Below are 16,956 nucleotides of genomic sequence, written 5' to 3' on the forward strand. Positions count from 1 at the left end.
AATATATGATAAAACTATTTTATAAGTCAAATAACACAATTTTTACATTTTTATGGGTAGTCCGGGTAAGGATTATGGGTTTTATGATTGAATTCATTCTTTATTGGATGATGACCGATTTAAGTGGGGAGGGGGAGGGTAATGTTGAATTGTTGATTCTATGGAGTAAATGCTTTGTGGGTCAATTAGAGAATGATGGGACTTTAGAGGCATCATTTTCATACATTGTTATGCTATTTATTAAGAGTAAAGGACATGTGCATTGAATTACCAAGGAGAGAAAAAAAGAAAAAAATATCCATTCTTCTCCTCTATATTTAAAAGACACTCAATGTTTATTAAGTGCTATTATTTTCATTTAAAAATAGTATGATTATTCTTTTTTTTTTCTTTCTTTTCTAAATATAATAAAAGTATAAAAAACTGTGGAATAATCTCCAACTGTTGATTATCATTAAAATGAAATGATTACCTTTAATAAAATTGGTTATTTTTAATCATGAAAGTTTGCTCAAAACTAGTAGGTCAAGCTCTCAATAAGCATGTATGAGATTATATTAGTGTCAAATACATGAAGAGGAGGATCATTGATTTGGTAAGATTGCATGAAAATGGAAATTGTGTGCTAAAACTAAGTGAGTACTAATAAAATTCCAACTAAAAAACACAAAAGAAAATTCATGATGCAGGTAAAAAATTTGTTAATTTATTTGGTGGGTTAAATATTTATATATATATATATATATATATGGAACTAGAAAACAGTCATAAGCTTACAACAAAAATTCCAACTAAAAAGTAAAAATAAAAATTCATTACACATAATGAAAATGTTAATTTAACATTAAAGATGTAATCATAGATATGAAAAATGGAAAAGTTAGTCAGAAAACTCACTTTTATTAAGAGAGCTTCATTATTCTCATTCTAATAAATAAATACTTTTGCTTATATTTATTATTTATGTTAGGTACTGCACACAAAAAAAAACTTAAGATCCCCGCCAATCTGACGGTCATAATTAATCATTACGATTACATATATAGTGAAAGGGGAAAATGTGATTATTATAATAATAGTTGAATCCTTGATTAGTGTAGTCTGCAGTCTACCCCAAATTTTTCATTAATTTCAGAAACAAAGAAAGAAACAATAAAATGAAAAATGGACCCCAATGATAATAAAAAAGGAAGAAGCAAAGCCCCGACAAAATTCCACGAAAAAAAATAAAGAAAAGAAAAGAAAGAACCCTGCTTTAATTTTTAATTTAGTTTAATATATATTTTTTAATTATTCCTTTTTAGCTTTTGTCTTTGTTCTAATATTTTACAATTGTTTTCGTTTTGTTTGAATGCTTAGTCTTCAATACTAAGAAACGTTACAATTGGATTTTTTTTTTTTTTGATAAAGCCCTGTTGTCACGAGAACGAATTCAGTATATATGTTTTTTTTTGCAGCATAATATAAATAGTATTATCTTTGAGGAATAATATAAATAGTGTTTTTAGATAGAATAATAAATAGGGTTTTCTTTTTAGGGTGTTTTGATTTTGCATATTTTGTCTTGTACCATGTATAAAAATATCTTAAATAGGTGTTCCTATTTTGTTATCATAAAAATCTTTGAATTCTAAAAAAATGATCGTTGAATTTAACATATTCTCATTTAATTTATATGATGGATCTTTCTTCATATAATTGATTAAAATTTTTAATAGTGTCTAATAAAAAAAAATCAACTTGTTGTTTGTGAATTTTTATATTAAGAGTGGTACTATTAATCTCTTATTATAAATTTTTAGTTAATTTTTATATCCAAAAACATATGTTAGATTTTTTTTAAAAGTTTTTTTTTTTTTTTTTTTTTAATTCATAATAGTGTTCTTTATGCTTATAGTATTATCCTTATAAACATTTAAAATTTTTAAATAGCATTAAAAATATATTTAAAACTTTTTAAACATCCATGATAAATTAAAATATCTACAAATTATATATTTCAAATTGAAAAATTTATAAAAATAAAACTGTAATTATAATAAATACTCCTATAAAAATATTATTTTCACAAATAATTTCAGACCTAAATATTGAAAAAAAAAATTATAATTGGAAATAGGAATTATATTATATATTATTCATTATTATAATATTAAAAGAATTGATTTAGTGAATATGCAAATGAATATAATTTATGATAAAATAATTATTATAAAATTAAAGACATATTAATTTATATTATAGTGATGATGAGTAGAAATATCAAATATAGTCCAAAAATTAGGTCGGTCCCAAAGGAAGAGGGACTGACTGAGTCATCAAGTGTTCGCAAGGGACAACATTATATCCACAGTCTATACTACGACACCATATCTCTCTTTTTCTTTTTGAGATGGGGTCCACAATTAATTTTAATTAACTGTTAACTAATTAAATCACTAATTAGAGATTTAATTAATGAAAAAACTATTAAATGCTCACTACTTCACCCACTTCACTTCACTTCACTCGCACCAGTCACCGAGTTCCAACCATGGCTCCTCCACTCACATTTATCTCCTTCCTTTGTCTTTGCTCAATTTTTGTGGCTAAAACGCTGTCGTTTTCAAGCGATCAGACGCCCAAGACTTTCATTTTCCGAGTGGATAGTCACTCTAAGCCCTCAGTTTTTCCTACCCATTATCACTGGTACTCCTCCGAGTTCGCCGAAGCACCTCAAATCCTCCACACATACGACACCGTTTTCCATGGCTTCTCCGCTGTTCTCAGCCCTGACCAGGTTGCTTCTGTCAGTCGCCACCCTTCTGTCCTCGCAGTCTTCGAGGATAAACGCCGTCAGCTCCACACCACTCGTTCTCCCCAATTTCTTGGCCTGAGGAATCAGAGGGGTCTTTGGTCCGAATCCGATTACGGTTCAGATGTTATTGTTGGCGTGTTCGATACCGGAATCTGGCCCGAAAGAAGGAGCTTCTCGGATTTGAATCTGGGTCCGATCCCAAGTCGATGGAAGGGTACTTGTGAGGCTGGAGTGAGATTCACTGCCAAGAATTGTAACCGGAAGCTGATTGGTGCTAGATTCTTTGCGAAAGGTCATGAGGCGGCAGGAAATATTGGCGGCCCGGTTAGTGGGGTGAACAACACGGTTGAGTTCCGGTCACCAAGGGACGCCGATGGGCACGGGACACACACGGCGTCGACGGCGGCGGGAAGGTACGCGTTCGAAGCAAGCATGGCTGGCTATGCTTCTGGAATAGCCAAAGGAGTGGCTCCGAAAGCTCGATTGGCGGTGTACAAGGTTTGCTGGAAAGATTCCGGTTGCTTCGACTCCGATATTTTGGCAGCTTTCGACGCTGCCGTCAATGATGGCGTTGATGTTATCTCTATATCGATCGGTGGCGGTGATGGAATTTCTTCCCCGTATTATCTCGATCCAATTGCAATTGGAGCTTACGGAGCTGCTTCTAAAGGGGTCTTCGTGTCGTCCTCAGCTGGAAACGATGGACCCAATGGAATGTCAGTGACTAACGTGGCACCATGGATGACCTCAGTCGGAGCAGGAACCATAGACAGGAATTTCCCAGCTGTTATCGTTCTTGGCAACGGGAGGAAACTTTCCGGTGTTTCTCTTTATGCGGGAGCTCCATTAAAGGGTAAAATGTACCCTCTGGTTTACCCTGGTAAATCGGGTATGCTCCCAGCTTCGCTGTGCATGGAGAGTTCGCTGGATCCCAACTTGGTGAAGGGGAAAATCGTTATCTGTGATCGCGGAAGTAGCCCTAGAGTTGCTAAAGGCATGGTGGTGAAGAAGGCTGGAGGTGTGGGTATGATCTTAGCCAACGGAATTTCCCACGGCGAGGGATTAGTCGGCGATGCTCATCTTCTTCCGGCTTGTGCTGTCGGCTCTGATGAGGGAAACGCCGTTAAAGCTTATGTTTCGTCCACGTCTAATGCCACAGCCACCATTGATTTCCACGGAACTGTTATCGGAATCAAACCTGCTCCGATTGTGGCTTCCTTTTCGGGGAGAGGACCCAATACTTTGAACCCAGAAATCCTCAAGCCGGACTTGATAGCGCCGGGTGTTAACATTCTCGCCGCTTGGACTGACGCAGTCGGGCCTACTGGGTTGGACACTGATACCCGAAAAACGGAGTTCAACATTCTGTCAGGAACCTCAATGGCTTGCCCTCATGTGAGTGGAGCAGCAGCTTTGCTGAAATCTGCTCACCCAGATTGGAGCCCAGCTGCCATTAGATCGGCTTTGATGACAACTGCTAGTACAGTCGATAACCGAAACCAACCCATGACCGATGAAGCCACAGGAAAACCCTCCACGGCTTACGATCTCGGAGCTGGGCATATCAATCTGGATCGAGCTATGGATCCGGGTCTAGTGTACGACATCTCAAACAATGACTACGTAAACTTCTTATGCTCAATCGGGTATGGACCAAAAGTGATTCAGGTAATCACTAGGACCCCAGTAAGGTGCCCGGCGAAGAGGCCGTTGTCTGAGAATCTTAATTACCCTTCGATGGCAGTGTTGTTTTCGACAACAACGAAAGGGAGGCCAAGCAAGATGTTTATCCGAACGGTTACAAATGTCGGGGTTCCCAATTCTGTGTACAGGGTTAGTGTCGAGGCTCCCAAGGGAATCACGGTGGTAGTGAAGCCGGCGAAGCTGGTGTTCACGGAGGCCGTGAAGAAACGGAGCTTCGTGGTGACTGTTTCAGCCGACAGTCGGAATCTAGTATTGGGAGACTCAGGTGCAGCTTTTGGGTCTCTCTCGTGGACCGATGGAAAGCATGTAGTTCGGAGCCCCATTGTGGTTACCGAAGTAACTCCATTGTAATACGAAACGACAACATAAACAAAACAACAGATCATGTCGTTTTGATCGGTCAAAGTCAAGGTCATGCTTAGTTTTAGAAGTCAACACGCGTAATAGAGCTTCTGTTTTTTTTTTTTTTTGAATAATTTTTTTCTCCTTTAATAACTCATATAGATATGTTCGTGTGTTTAGAGAGGGATGTCCTAGTCCTAGTGTGAAATCTTTTTTTTTTACTTCCTTTTTATTAAAGGTTTGGCAATGTATTTATAGACTCATATACGTCTATTTATGCTCAATTTTAAACTTGTTAACACATGATTGATTATTATGCCTACTGTAGTCTGTAGTTTACAATATATGAAGGTATTTCCATAGATATGTTTTGACTAGGCATTTTAAAGAAAGAAAAGACAGTATTGACAGACAGTCTAACCTAACCTAAGTACCTAACTAAGCTAGTGACGAAAATTTGTGTCAAAATTTCAGCGGCTTTCGCGGCGCATGGTAATGAATTGGGTTTTAAACATTATCACGTAATCAATCTATAGTTCTATACTTTTCGTAACATTTTTTTTTTTTTGAGTAAACACTTTGTTTTGACTTTTACAAGCTTTTACTTTTCAAATGTGTTTTACCATCAATCATCTTTTTTTAATCTTGATTATGTGGATTTTTTTTTTTTTTTGCACAAACTGGGTTACATTGTAAATTATAGTATACAGTTATAACATTTATTGATTTAAGTACTCCAAAACTGATATGATTTCATTTTTTTGTGGAATTGACATGATTTCAATTTGAGGGAGGGAAAATGGACTGTTATTTGGTGTGGAAGTTGATCCTCTAAATCAACCTAAAATTAACTCACTTATACTTAACTAATCTAACTAACTTTCTGTTATGTTAGTTAGTTGGTGTCGGTTTTGCACCTATTTTCTAGGTGTGAGTTATACCTATATATAGATTACTCTTTTCACGTTTGTAAGGAGAGAAATAAGAGAGAGAGTTTAGAGAGTGAATGCTTAGTTTTCTAAGCAATGAAACTATGTTCTTGAAGGGGTCAAGAACAGAGGGTGTACTCGGGTAGGAGTTGAGATACTGAGACTGTTTTTCTTTGAGTGTTGGAGAGATGTGTGCTCTTGAATTGATGCTTGTATTTTTACTCTCTTGTTCTCCATGTTAATGAAAGAATTGGTGATGTTTTCTCAGTTGGAGTATGGCCAGGGATCGAATTGATCTCTACGACCGGAACTAGGATAAATCTTGTTATCTCCTTCTAGTTCAATTCTGTTTTGTTAATTTGTGTTGATTAACTGGTTTATTCGTGTGTGTTATTGTTGTTCAAGTTGTTAATTTAATGCAGGTTTTAGATTGAATTCTTGGTGTCATTGGTGATGAATTTACAACATTTGGGTTTTGATATTGTTAATGATTTTTTTATGTGCTATCCGAACATTCTCAAATTTTGTCAAAGTTTAATTTGCTTATTTATTTCTTCAACTACCATTCGTCATAGAGAATTTATGTGCTTACTTTTGTTCCTCAAAATATACATCATATAATTCTGAAACTGAAACTATTAAGTATGAATTAGTTAGTTATTAGTTAGATAATTTATTCAATTAGTTAGGGAGTTCGTTATCCCATCTGTATTTACTAGCTTGCCTATATAAAGACTCTATTGTACAAATAGAACTTACAGTAATATGAACAGAGAAGAATAATTCTTTCCCTAATTTAGTATCAACTGCAAATTTTTTTTTTTATTATTTTTTTTTATTATTTATTTATTTTTTTTTATAAAAGTCTTCTTTCAATGAAGAACTTCAAAAGAATTCAAAGTATTAATCTAGAAATTTTTCCTAGTGACGTCAACATTAATATTAGACACGTGGCAAGAAAGATGATGTCACAGAGTTGAGTAGACACGAATCATAGTAGTCCACCTGGGAGGGGTCCCTAGCCCTATGCCCATGTTGACTTTGGGAACTCTGGGATGGAAGTTCAAACTTCAATAACTTAGTTCTATCTCACTTGTAGGATTTTACCCTTTTACCCTACACCAACAAGAGTTTTAATATCAGCATAAAGGCCAAAATCGACCTTTATTTATCTAACTTAATCTTTAGACTAAAACGACAGCGTTCAAACCCCACGACACCAAACTTAGTGTCGTATTGAACTTTGGTTTAAAGACTCTGATCGAAGAGTCTAGAAACCCTAGCCACACAAACACTCAGCCTCCCAGTTCGAAAATTGAAACCCTAGCAGAGCAAGTTCTTCACAAGAACTTGCTCGATCCCAGTAGAAATCCTAGGATCCTCACCCACACACACACACAAGTTAGATTAAACGAGTGAAAAAAAAAACAAAAAATAAGGAGAGAAAACACCAGAAAATATTTCAGAGTTCACCCAAAATATGGGCTACATCTCTGTCAAGCTCATCTCAGAGATCGAAGCTTGATATCCACTATCAACAATGTCGATTTACAAATTTTGGAGTTTCCTGTCACAAATCGATCAGGTAAAACTCGATTCTCTCTCTTTTACACTTTTTCTGTTGTTATTTCTTTTGATTTGTTCTCAATCTAACTCAGTCTTTGTTTTTGTTGTGCATGTACTTCTCCCTTATGCTTCCTCACCACGAGAACTCCATTCTCGTCTCTGGATCTTGGAGCTGAAGTCTTCAATCTAGGGTTTACTCCTTCCATCTCTCTCTATCTCTTCTGATCTGAATGTTGTACTACTTTTTGTTTGCTTTTATTTGTGTTTAAATACTTGTACATGAGTCGATTGATCACAGATCTAGGAGTTAGTTACAATAACAGTTGTAACTAACTCTTATTTCTTGATCCACTAGAGGCGAAGCCACCTAGGGTTGAGTCCTTGTTTGTTTTCTGTTGTAAAATGCTGATGTGGATATTTGTTGTAAAGGGACTAGTTATAAGTGGATTTTACTCAACATCACTATCTTTCAGTATTATGTATCATGAAGATATGAAGCAATCAAATCCAGGCCTTAAGAGTTGAAATTACATGAACCTGCACCCTAGAAGTCAATTTGGGCACCTAGGATTTCATCCACCGCCCAAGTTCACATCCTTAACTAGGGTTTGGTTTCTGGGACTGTCTTAGTGAAAATGGGTCAAACTTTGTATTGGGACATGAACTAGACATACCACAGACATGTTTGAGGCATAAAAATCAAATTTGGAGAAAGTTCATTTTTGAGCACCCGGAGCACTCGGTGTCGGGCACCCAACGCCCAGGTTGACAATTTGTCAATCTAGGCACCTTCGAAGTATTAGATCGACAATCTGACTTTTGCATCTTCTTCGTCTTCATCAAAAATAGGGAAATAAGTGTTAATTTTTATGGTACTAAATCAGATATGTGGCAGAAGAGTTTCGTATTATTGATTATCATTGTACCATAGCCTAATGGATCTCCAGATGTGTATACATTAAATTAAAACATAAGATTAACAAGTTTAGAACATACACCTCTTGAAGACTATCCAGGTATCTTCAAAACTTCTCGTGTGTTGTATTCTTTATCTAGATGATGAGCTTGATGCAATTGGACTCACACTAGTGTTTTCCAAATCGGTCAACCACACATAAAAAATAGTGTGGCTATTAAGATAAAGTGTATAGTGTTGTTCTTGTTTAGTTCTCAACACATGAGTAAGAACAACTAAAAGAGAAAACTATTTCTTTTCTCTTCTATATATTTTGAAAATACATACTAGTGTAAAAGCGTTTGTTTGATTTCTCAAATTAGGCTTCTATTTAAAGAAATTAAAATTCTTTAATTAAAGCATATTTAAGTATTTAAATAAATAAATATTTATAACTAAATTCAACCACTGATATATATGAGAGAATGTCTCAACTACTTGAAAGAGTGTTGAGAGATTCTCTCAATAACTTTGAAATATCTTTCACCACTTTTTTAAATTCAAATATTTATCTAATTAAATTAATTAATCTAAAAAGACAAACGTGCATAGGGCATAGGCGTCTACCCTTGATTTGCTTAAAACAAGGATGGTATCTTTTTGTTGACAACTCTTGTCTCAACAAATATTTTTTTGACAAATTTTATCTTTTTCCTATTTAACTAATTTGAAAAAATTATTTGTTACAAAAATAAATAATTACTATTTTGCCAATTCAAAATAGATTTTTTCAAACAATATTATACTACTCATTATCCCTTCCCTTGATAGTGTGTCAATTTGGCGATTCGAGAACCATGAACCTATAATTCTAAGTTCCAATAAACTAGATTATTTATTGAGTCTCATCAACCAAATAATTCTTGTTTATTAATTCCATGATTATTCCACTAAAATATAGGATTGAACTCTTAGTAATTATAGAATTATATTTACTGAATTTTACTGTAATGTCCATTGATATAATCAATTCCAGTGATTAGCCCTCCATATGTTGGTTGGTAATTAGTTTTGATCAAATTATCGTTTTACCCTTCTAATTACTTCTTTATCCTTTAGTACCATTAATTCACTAGTAGTAGTGATCCGTGCATTATGGGTTTCCCCTTGACTTCTCACGTGGCCAGTTGGCTGGCAGGGAATCTCTCCAACCAACTTTGAACGACCTCTACGGGGGTAGTCATGCAACTGGAGCAATTAGCTTCTCTAATTTGTTGAGACATGTTAGCTCTTCACTGTTATTGCTCCACTCATCGGTTCACAATATTCTGCCAGTTCTCCATGAAATAGCTTTGAAACTATTCGTGTTTTTTGTCAAGAGAGCCTTGTAATTGCTGTTATAGGTCAGCCATGTTGGATATTATTTTACCAGGATCTTAGATCTACTCACAAGTATGTTGATTAACACCCTAAATATGAACTTCTAAAACGATTATAAATAAACACATATAAAGTATGAGAAACCTTACATTGGGTGCAGCGGAATAATATGTCTCCTTCCACTCAGATCTCTAACCCTTGTATCCTTTCTGTCACAGAGTATTATCAAGATCTGAGCCCGAATGTCCTTCTTGTTGAATTTCTTTCTTCACGATCTTCCTCACTATGATTGAGGTACTACTTGCTGTGTGTGGGCACTACTCTATCACTAAGTGGGTTCGAAATATTCAATGAAGAAGAAGAAAGGAGAGTGGCGGCTAGGTTTAGGGTGATGGCTCAGGTTTTTCTCTGGAGGAAACAACATGCAAAAGTTACTTTTTCCTTAAGCCATCACTATCTATTTATAGCATGCCACATAGGGTTAGGTTTGAATTATTTGGCATTAAAATAATGAAAATATAAAATGATAAAACCTACAAAGATGGTCGGCCATGGCTTAGTGGACTTGGGCCTCACTTTTGCAATTTTGCTGTTTTATCATTTCTGCATCTCATTTTCTCAAAAATGCCAATTTTCAAATTCAACCATTTAAATGTCAATTTCAACTATTTAATAACTATAAATAATTATTAAATAATATTGTCATTTATTATATTTATTAATTAGACCAAGCAAAGTATCTTAATTAACAAATATGCTCCTAAAAATTCTTTCTTTACTATTTCGCCCTTGCTTAGTGAAAAATTCACAAATAGACATAGTCTAATTTGAGAATTGTAATTAATTAATCAAAACCAATTAAATGGGTCTTACAAGTAGTATTGTCTCAACTAGTGCGGGGACCATGAGTCTATATATCCGAGCTTCCAATAAGCAGATCAAGAATTTACATCCTAAATTCACTGACTTATTAATTCTTCGTTGAATCCACGCATAGAACTTAGAATTTCACTCTCAGTATATAAAACGCTCTATATGTTCCACCATATAGACACGTCATTAGTTATCCATTGTTATAATCCTAATTTGATCAATGATCCTCTATATAGATGATCTACACTATAAAGGGATTAGATTACCGTAACACCCTACAATGTATTTTATCCTTAAAACACTTAACCCCGTATAAATAATATTTCAGCTAAGTGAAATGAGTACTCCACCATTTATTTTTGTTTGGTCAAGCTCGAAGGAAATCATCCTTTACTTTCTATTTGCCAGGTAGAAGCTATAGATTCCATATTTATGTTAGCGCTCCCACTCAATTGCACTACCGTGTTCCCAAAATGTACGTATCACCCTGACCCAAAAGTAGGCTTAACTAACAAATCAAAGAACACGAATAACACTCTTGAGATTGAACCTAATCATATCAGGATTAAGATCATTTGATCTAGGATCAACTAGGTGATATTGACTTGAATAGATATTACGGTAAGCTTAATTAATCTATGTCAAAGTTCAATATCGGTCCTTTCCGATGCATACTCCATGCATCCAACCCAAGCTTTACTTTAACCAATGCTCTAGAAAGAACATAGCATTTCTCCAAATGCAAGTAAACTCTGTTGTAGATTTTCATATCAGTAAAACCCCAGTGTTCTGATAAATCTAGGAATCTTTAATCACATAGTCATGTTTACTTTCCACTGTGTTGACAACACAATAAACAGGATCAAGTATGTGAAAAGGGTTTGGATGAATTTATAAATCAAATAGACAAGCAATTGATAAGATGAACCAAAACATACAAATGAATGAAAAATACTTCTGTTTCTTTATTGCTATTGAGTAAAATGGATTACATTGAAATGGAGTTTTATTTAGGGCATAAAACCCAACAAGCCACTGTTTGGCTAAGCTATTCAACTCAAGGATTAACCTCCTCTGGGTCTTCTTGTTCCACACATGGTTTCCTAAGTGGAACTTGTTCACTGGTTTCAATACCCGTAGTAGTTGGTGGCCTTGGGGGACTAGTTGTGAAGCTGGTTTTAAGATTTCCACCTAGCATCTGTGATGTAGGTGTAGTCCCATCACCAGTTTCAGTGACTGGCGTGCCCCCAATTTGCTGGCCAGTTTTTTTGGTTATTCTTTCAACACGCGAGGATCATGTTGCAACCATCTTGTAAGTGTTTCCTTGAATTGCAACTCTTAATGAATATAATAAAATGTTGACGCAAAATTCTAGACATAGATCTTTAGGCCACACCCGCTCTCTAGATTGTCAAGAATGAATTGTAAGTTAAGTATATATATTAGAGACACGCAGATATATAGTAGATATATAGGAATGAGGTCCTATTAAATATAATAAAATATTATAAAAAAATATGAAAAAATACATTTAGGCTAATTTTGACCATTAATGATGATCTAACGGTGAAATTGACTTCGAATCTCAGTTGTCAAAACTTGAGTAGCGTCCACGAGACCCACTTCGGGTAAATTGTAACTCTCTTGAGAACAAAACTTGGAGTTGATAACTTCATAATTGAGAATGGAGTGTGAGACATGACTTGATATAGAATTAAAATAGCATTGAAACACAAGTTGAATCGTGTCAATCAAATAAATATTGAGTAAGTTATAGTTATTTTACTGAAGGTTGTTCTAGTCCCAGCGCCGAGGTTGACATCCAGCGCCCAAGTTCAGATATGATATCAACCAGGGTGCTAGGCTAAGGGAAAATAGTCATGTCTTTGATGTACTTTTTGAAGCCTAAGTGATATTTTGACATCACTTAGCCAGTTTTAGTGTTTTGGTGAAGTTGTTCACCAGTTCTTGGAGATGTTGCTGTTTTGCGAAAATGGGAGACTCGAAACTACCTAATTTTTGAATAAGTCACTTTGTTGAAAAAGTCAAAAGATGAAGTTGTAAATTTTACTCTTCTGACTTCATAGCTCTCAGTCACTATGAGAAACTAGATAAATGTTCAAGACCGAATCAAGATTGGATAAGTAGAACCCAGGGCACTAGGTCATATGTCAACCTGGCAATAGGTGCTTTTTACTGAGCTTCCGGGATGTTGTTTTGATACTTCCAAGGTTCTCAAAATTGAGGACGAGGTTTTCTACCTCATTTTTGACCATTTCAGAGAGAATATTAATACTGAGAGTAGAATTTACATTTGAGTGATCGAAACCAAGGCACCATGTTGATTGTCAACTTGGGCGCCAAACCCAGTTTTGATGCCCCTAGAATTATTGTTTTCTCCCCGAGTTGCATCTACATTATTTATGATGTTGGAAAAAATGACCGGAATACTTATTCAAAAAACTAATTGGAAACAACCCAGGTTGACAATTTGTCAACCTAAGTGCTAGGTCCAGTTTTAGGCCTTTTGAAAGTTCTGTTTGCTCCCCGAAAATACTTGAACTTTAATCTTTAACACAAATAGAGAATATGCCCGAAAACTTTTCGAAAAAACTCATTAGAATTGGCCCATGTTGACAAAATGTCAACCTGGGCGCTTACCAACACCAACTGTCAACCTAGGCACTACGCTGGTCCCTCATTTCGGCCTCTAGATTTGTTTGTTTCTTTCTCGAAAGTACTTAATTCTCCTTTTTTGAGGAAGACAAAGAAAATACTAGATAGTGATTTTCAGTTTGATGCTTGGAAGTGGCCTAGGTTGACAACTTGGGCTCTGGGTGAAACCTTAGGCGCCCTGGTTGATTTCTGTAGTGTTGTTTCATGTATTTTCAGATCCCCGGGCCTTAGACTTGGATGCTTCATGTCTTTATGGTACATAATACTGAAAGATAGTGATTTCAAAAAATCTTGGCGGAATCCAAACATTCATTCTGGAGTTCTTGAAGTCAACCTGGGCGCACAACTAGGAACCCCTCCCAAGTCGACTGCTATGACTTAAGACTACTCAACTCTGAGATGTTTTCTTTCTTGCCACGAGTCAAACATGTTTGTCCATGTCACTGGGATCAATTTTCGGGTTAACATAATGCTAATAGAAACAATCAATCAAAAAAGATTTCGGTGACTATAATCGAATTGATTAAAAGAAATAGAAAAATAGCGCCTACTCTTCTAGCTGCTCCTCTAGCCGAATTCACATAGGTTGGTAAAATATTCAACTTTGCTTTTCAAATAAAATTCTTATTCTTAGGATGAATAGAAAGTGACTACAAAAATTTTCACCAAGGAGAACTCTAGTACCCACTATCATGTTCGAGAATCTTAAAAATAGTACTCTAGTACCCACTTATTACCGCATACAAGGCAGTACCAGTAAAATTCCAGACCAGCCTATCATGTCTACCAAAAGCTGAAGTGAGAATGGACAAAATGACCTTAGCATCAATATTAATGAAATTAGCCAAAATAAGTGGATAGATAGCTCCATAATCGAGAAGCAAGTTAAAGATCACTACCCATATGCAAATCATCACCACCCCGGAAACAGAATATGGATAAGCTTTATAGTACTTTTAAATTATGGCTATTAATTTTATTATTTCATGTTTGTCTTTAAGTGACCTTCGTTTAGCAATAATATTTCCTTCACCAAAAAAAAAAAAAAATTGTTAAAGTTGTAAAATAAATAACTTTAAATTGGTGTTAAAATGAGAGTTAAGAAAAAAAAAAAATCTACTATGTGTTTTCTAAAGACAAAGGAATCCAATCAAACTACTTTATTTTTTGTTTAAAAAAAAACTTTATTTTTTGATTGAGAAGACAATTACTCTTCCACATGGCAATAGGAAATTCCACTTAGCTTTAACCAAATTTGATGAGTTAGTTCCTTATATAATCAGCCTGATTAAGATTGATTAAGTTGATAAAATGACAAATCAAATAATAAAAAAAAAAAAACAAATCAATCAAAATCATTACCCATTAAGTAGGGTCATTAAAGGACCTTAATCATTCAATCTATTTCAATTTCTAAATCTAAACTTGTCTGGTAGGTCAATAATTCGGATAAGTAACAAAATATATTTCAGTGAAAAATCGGCTTATCACTTTGTGCTCTTCTTAATTGGAGTAGTTCAATTAAGTGACATGGGTTGATTTTGTTCAAATTATGTAACTGTTTAGATAGTTTGATAAAAATTGGTAAAAGGCGAGTGATGGTGCCTATCTTTTGTATATATTCCGTCAACTCCCATCACACTGAGATTTTCTTAGACAATATATAATGGGATATGTGTACATTATTACTAAAAAAGAAAAAAAATGAATGCATTTTGTAAAATATTTCATTGCAATCAAGGTAAGGTTTTTAAATTTTTATGTGTTTGATTTCATTATTTTAGATATATTCATATTTAGGATGTTAATCAATATACTTGTTAGTAAATCTAGATCATGATAAAATATTCCCAACATGCGTTTCATTAGATATGATATTAACTTGCTCTAAATGAAAGTACCAAACTGTTAACTTCAAAAATTGGCCAATTGACAGCGGAGTCGTACTAAACTAAATCTTGCCACGTGTAACACAATTAGAACTAGAAAGTAAAAGAACACAAGGATAGTTAGCGGGTAATGGCCTACTCCCCTTTTAGTTGTATTAATACTGAGAGATAATACTCCAGATCACTATAGGTGGGATTTAATATAGTTCTCTTCAGATTACAATGAATTAGTAGGTAATGAGAGAGATATTAGAGGCATGAGAGAGAGAGAGAGAGAGAGAGAGAGAGAGAGAGAGAGAGAGAGAGAGAGAGAGAGAGAGAGAGAGAGAGAGAGAGAGAGAGAGAGAGAGAGAGAGAGAGAGAGAGAGAGAGAGAGAGAAGCGGATTAGGGTTTCAGACTTAGAGCTTTATGGCTTAAAATGAGACATAGGATTTTAGGGTTGAGTTAAGACTCTTTATATAAGAGAGCTTAAACCCTAATTAGCAGATAAAATAAGAGACATTTACATATTAAATTAATAAATACAAATGACCAAATTGTCCCTTGAAAGTATATATTTTCGTAGCATCTTAGTGGGCGGTCAAGGCCCAACTCGCAGCTTGGCTTGCTGTCCACGGATGAAGGTTGCACATTAATGTCCTGCAACGGAAAAGCTGGTCGGCCATGCACCTACAAGAAGTAGGTTGGCTGGTCATACAAGGTCTGCAAGTTGAGGTCTAGCAGGTCATGTTTCTACTAGCTTTGTCTAGAGTTGGCTAAGTCTTAGCGATGGTTAGCCTCTGTAGATGGAGGCCAGCCCTTGGAGGTAGAGGCCAATCTTTACAGGTTGAGCACATCCTTTAGAGGTGGAGGCCTTTGTACACCTCTTCCTTGTAAAGGTCAGGCTCCTTTGGTCGAACGAAAGTTTTCTTGATCTGAAAGTCATCTTTTGGTGGCCAGCTTATGCTCGAACCTTGGCCGACCATACTAGCTCACCTGGCTAGCCTATAGACTCCCTTTGGTTGGCCAGACATGTTAGTACAACTACTTAATGGCTCGCTTAATTCATTTCGCTTGCTGCTTGACAGTTTTATCATACCTTGTAAGAAGACTTTGTTCTAATATTGACAAGGCTATATTCCACGTGTATTCTATCTTAATTTATATGGACATGCCAATTTGAGATAACAAGGCATAATTATATAACTTTATATTTTAAGAAATTTTTTTTAACAAATTGTATATTTTAGAAAAGAGATCATATAGTGTCGAAAATACTAAGGACAAAAATGCTAATTATTATAAAATGGGTAAATACCATTTTGGACCCTTTGTTTTACAAAAGTTACCAATTGGACCCTGTGTTTTGTTAAATGACAAAATAGACCCTGTATTTTCTAAAATAGTACAAATAGGACCCTAAATTGATTTTTTGTCAAAATATAGTTGAATTATAATACGATCTAAAAGTGATATGACAAAACTGTTTACATTTTTTGTATCTGTTCGTATTAAGCATTGTCTTCAAGTTGGTTGTATTAAAAAAAAAGTTGTCAAAAATTAAGCTCAGGGTCCTATTTTTACTATTTTAGAAAATACAGAGTCCATTTTATCATTTAACAAAACACAGGGTCCAATCTGTAACTTTTGCAAAACACGGGGTCAAAATGGTATTTACCAAAAAAAAAATATCCATAAACGAATTGGATAAGGAAATGATATTTTTTTAGATATCCAAAATGGAAGCTGATATTTTTTTTTTTGTGAGGACAATACATATATTATTATAGTTATTTTTTTTTTTGAAAGAAACATATATTATTATAGTTGACAGGTAATACTGATACTGATACAACTCATTGTCGTATACCAATGAATGCGCGGGAAGAGTAAAGCAGTTTTGACGCGACATCCCCGCGTGCCAC

General features: G+C 34.9%; 1 protein-coding gene across 1 annotated transcript; it reads left to right on the plus strand.

Annotated features, from left to right (window-relative positions):
* The first annotated feature begins 2,216 nt into the window (after positions 1 to 2,216).
* LOC115704673 (subtilisin-like protease SBT1.6) lies at positions 2,217 to 5,159 on the plus strand. Its single transcript, XM_030631874.2, has one exon. It carries the CDS (start codon positions 2,474 to 2,476, stop codon positions 4,850 to 4,852), a length of 2,379 nt encoding a protein of 792 aa, XP_030487734.2. The 5' UTR covers positions 2,217 to 2,473; the 3' UTR covers positions 4,853 to 5,159.
* The last annotated feature ends 11,797 nt before the right edge of the window (positions 5,160 to 16,956 follow it).

Source organism: Cannabis sativa, unplaced genomic scaffold (assembly GCF_029168945.1).
Source record: "Cannabis sativa cultivar Pink pepper isolate KNU-18-1 unplaced genomic scaffold, ASM2916894v1 Contig3, whole genome shotgun sequence".
In the NCBI taxonomy this organism is placed as follows: domain Eukaryota; kingdom Viridiplantae; phylum Streptophyta; class Magnoliopsida; order Rosales; family Cannabaceae; genus Cannabis; species Cannabis sativa.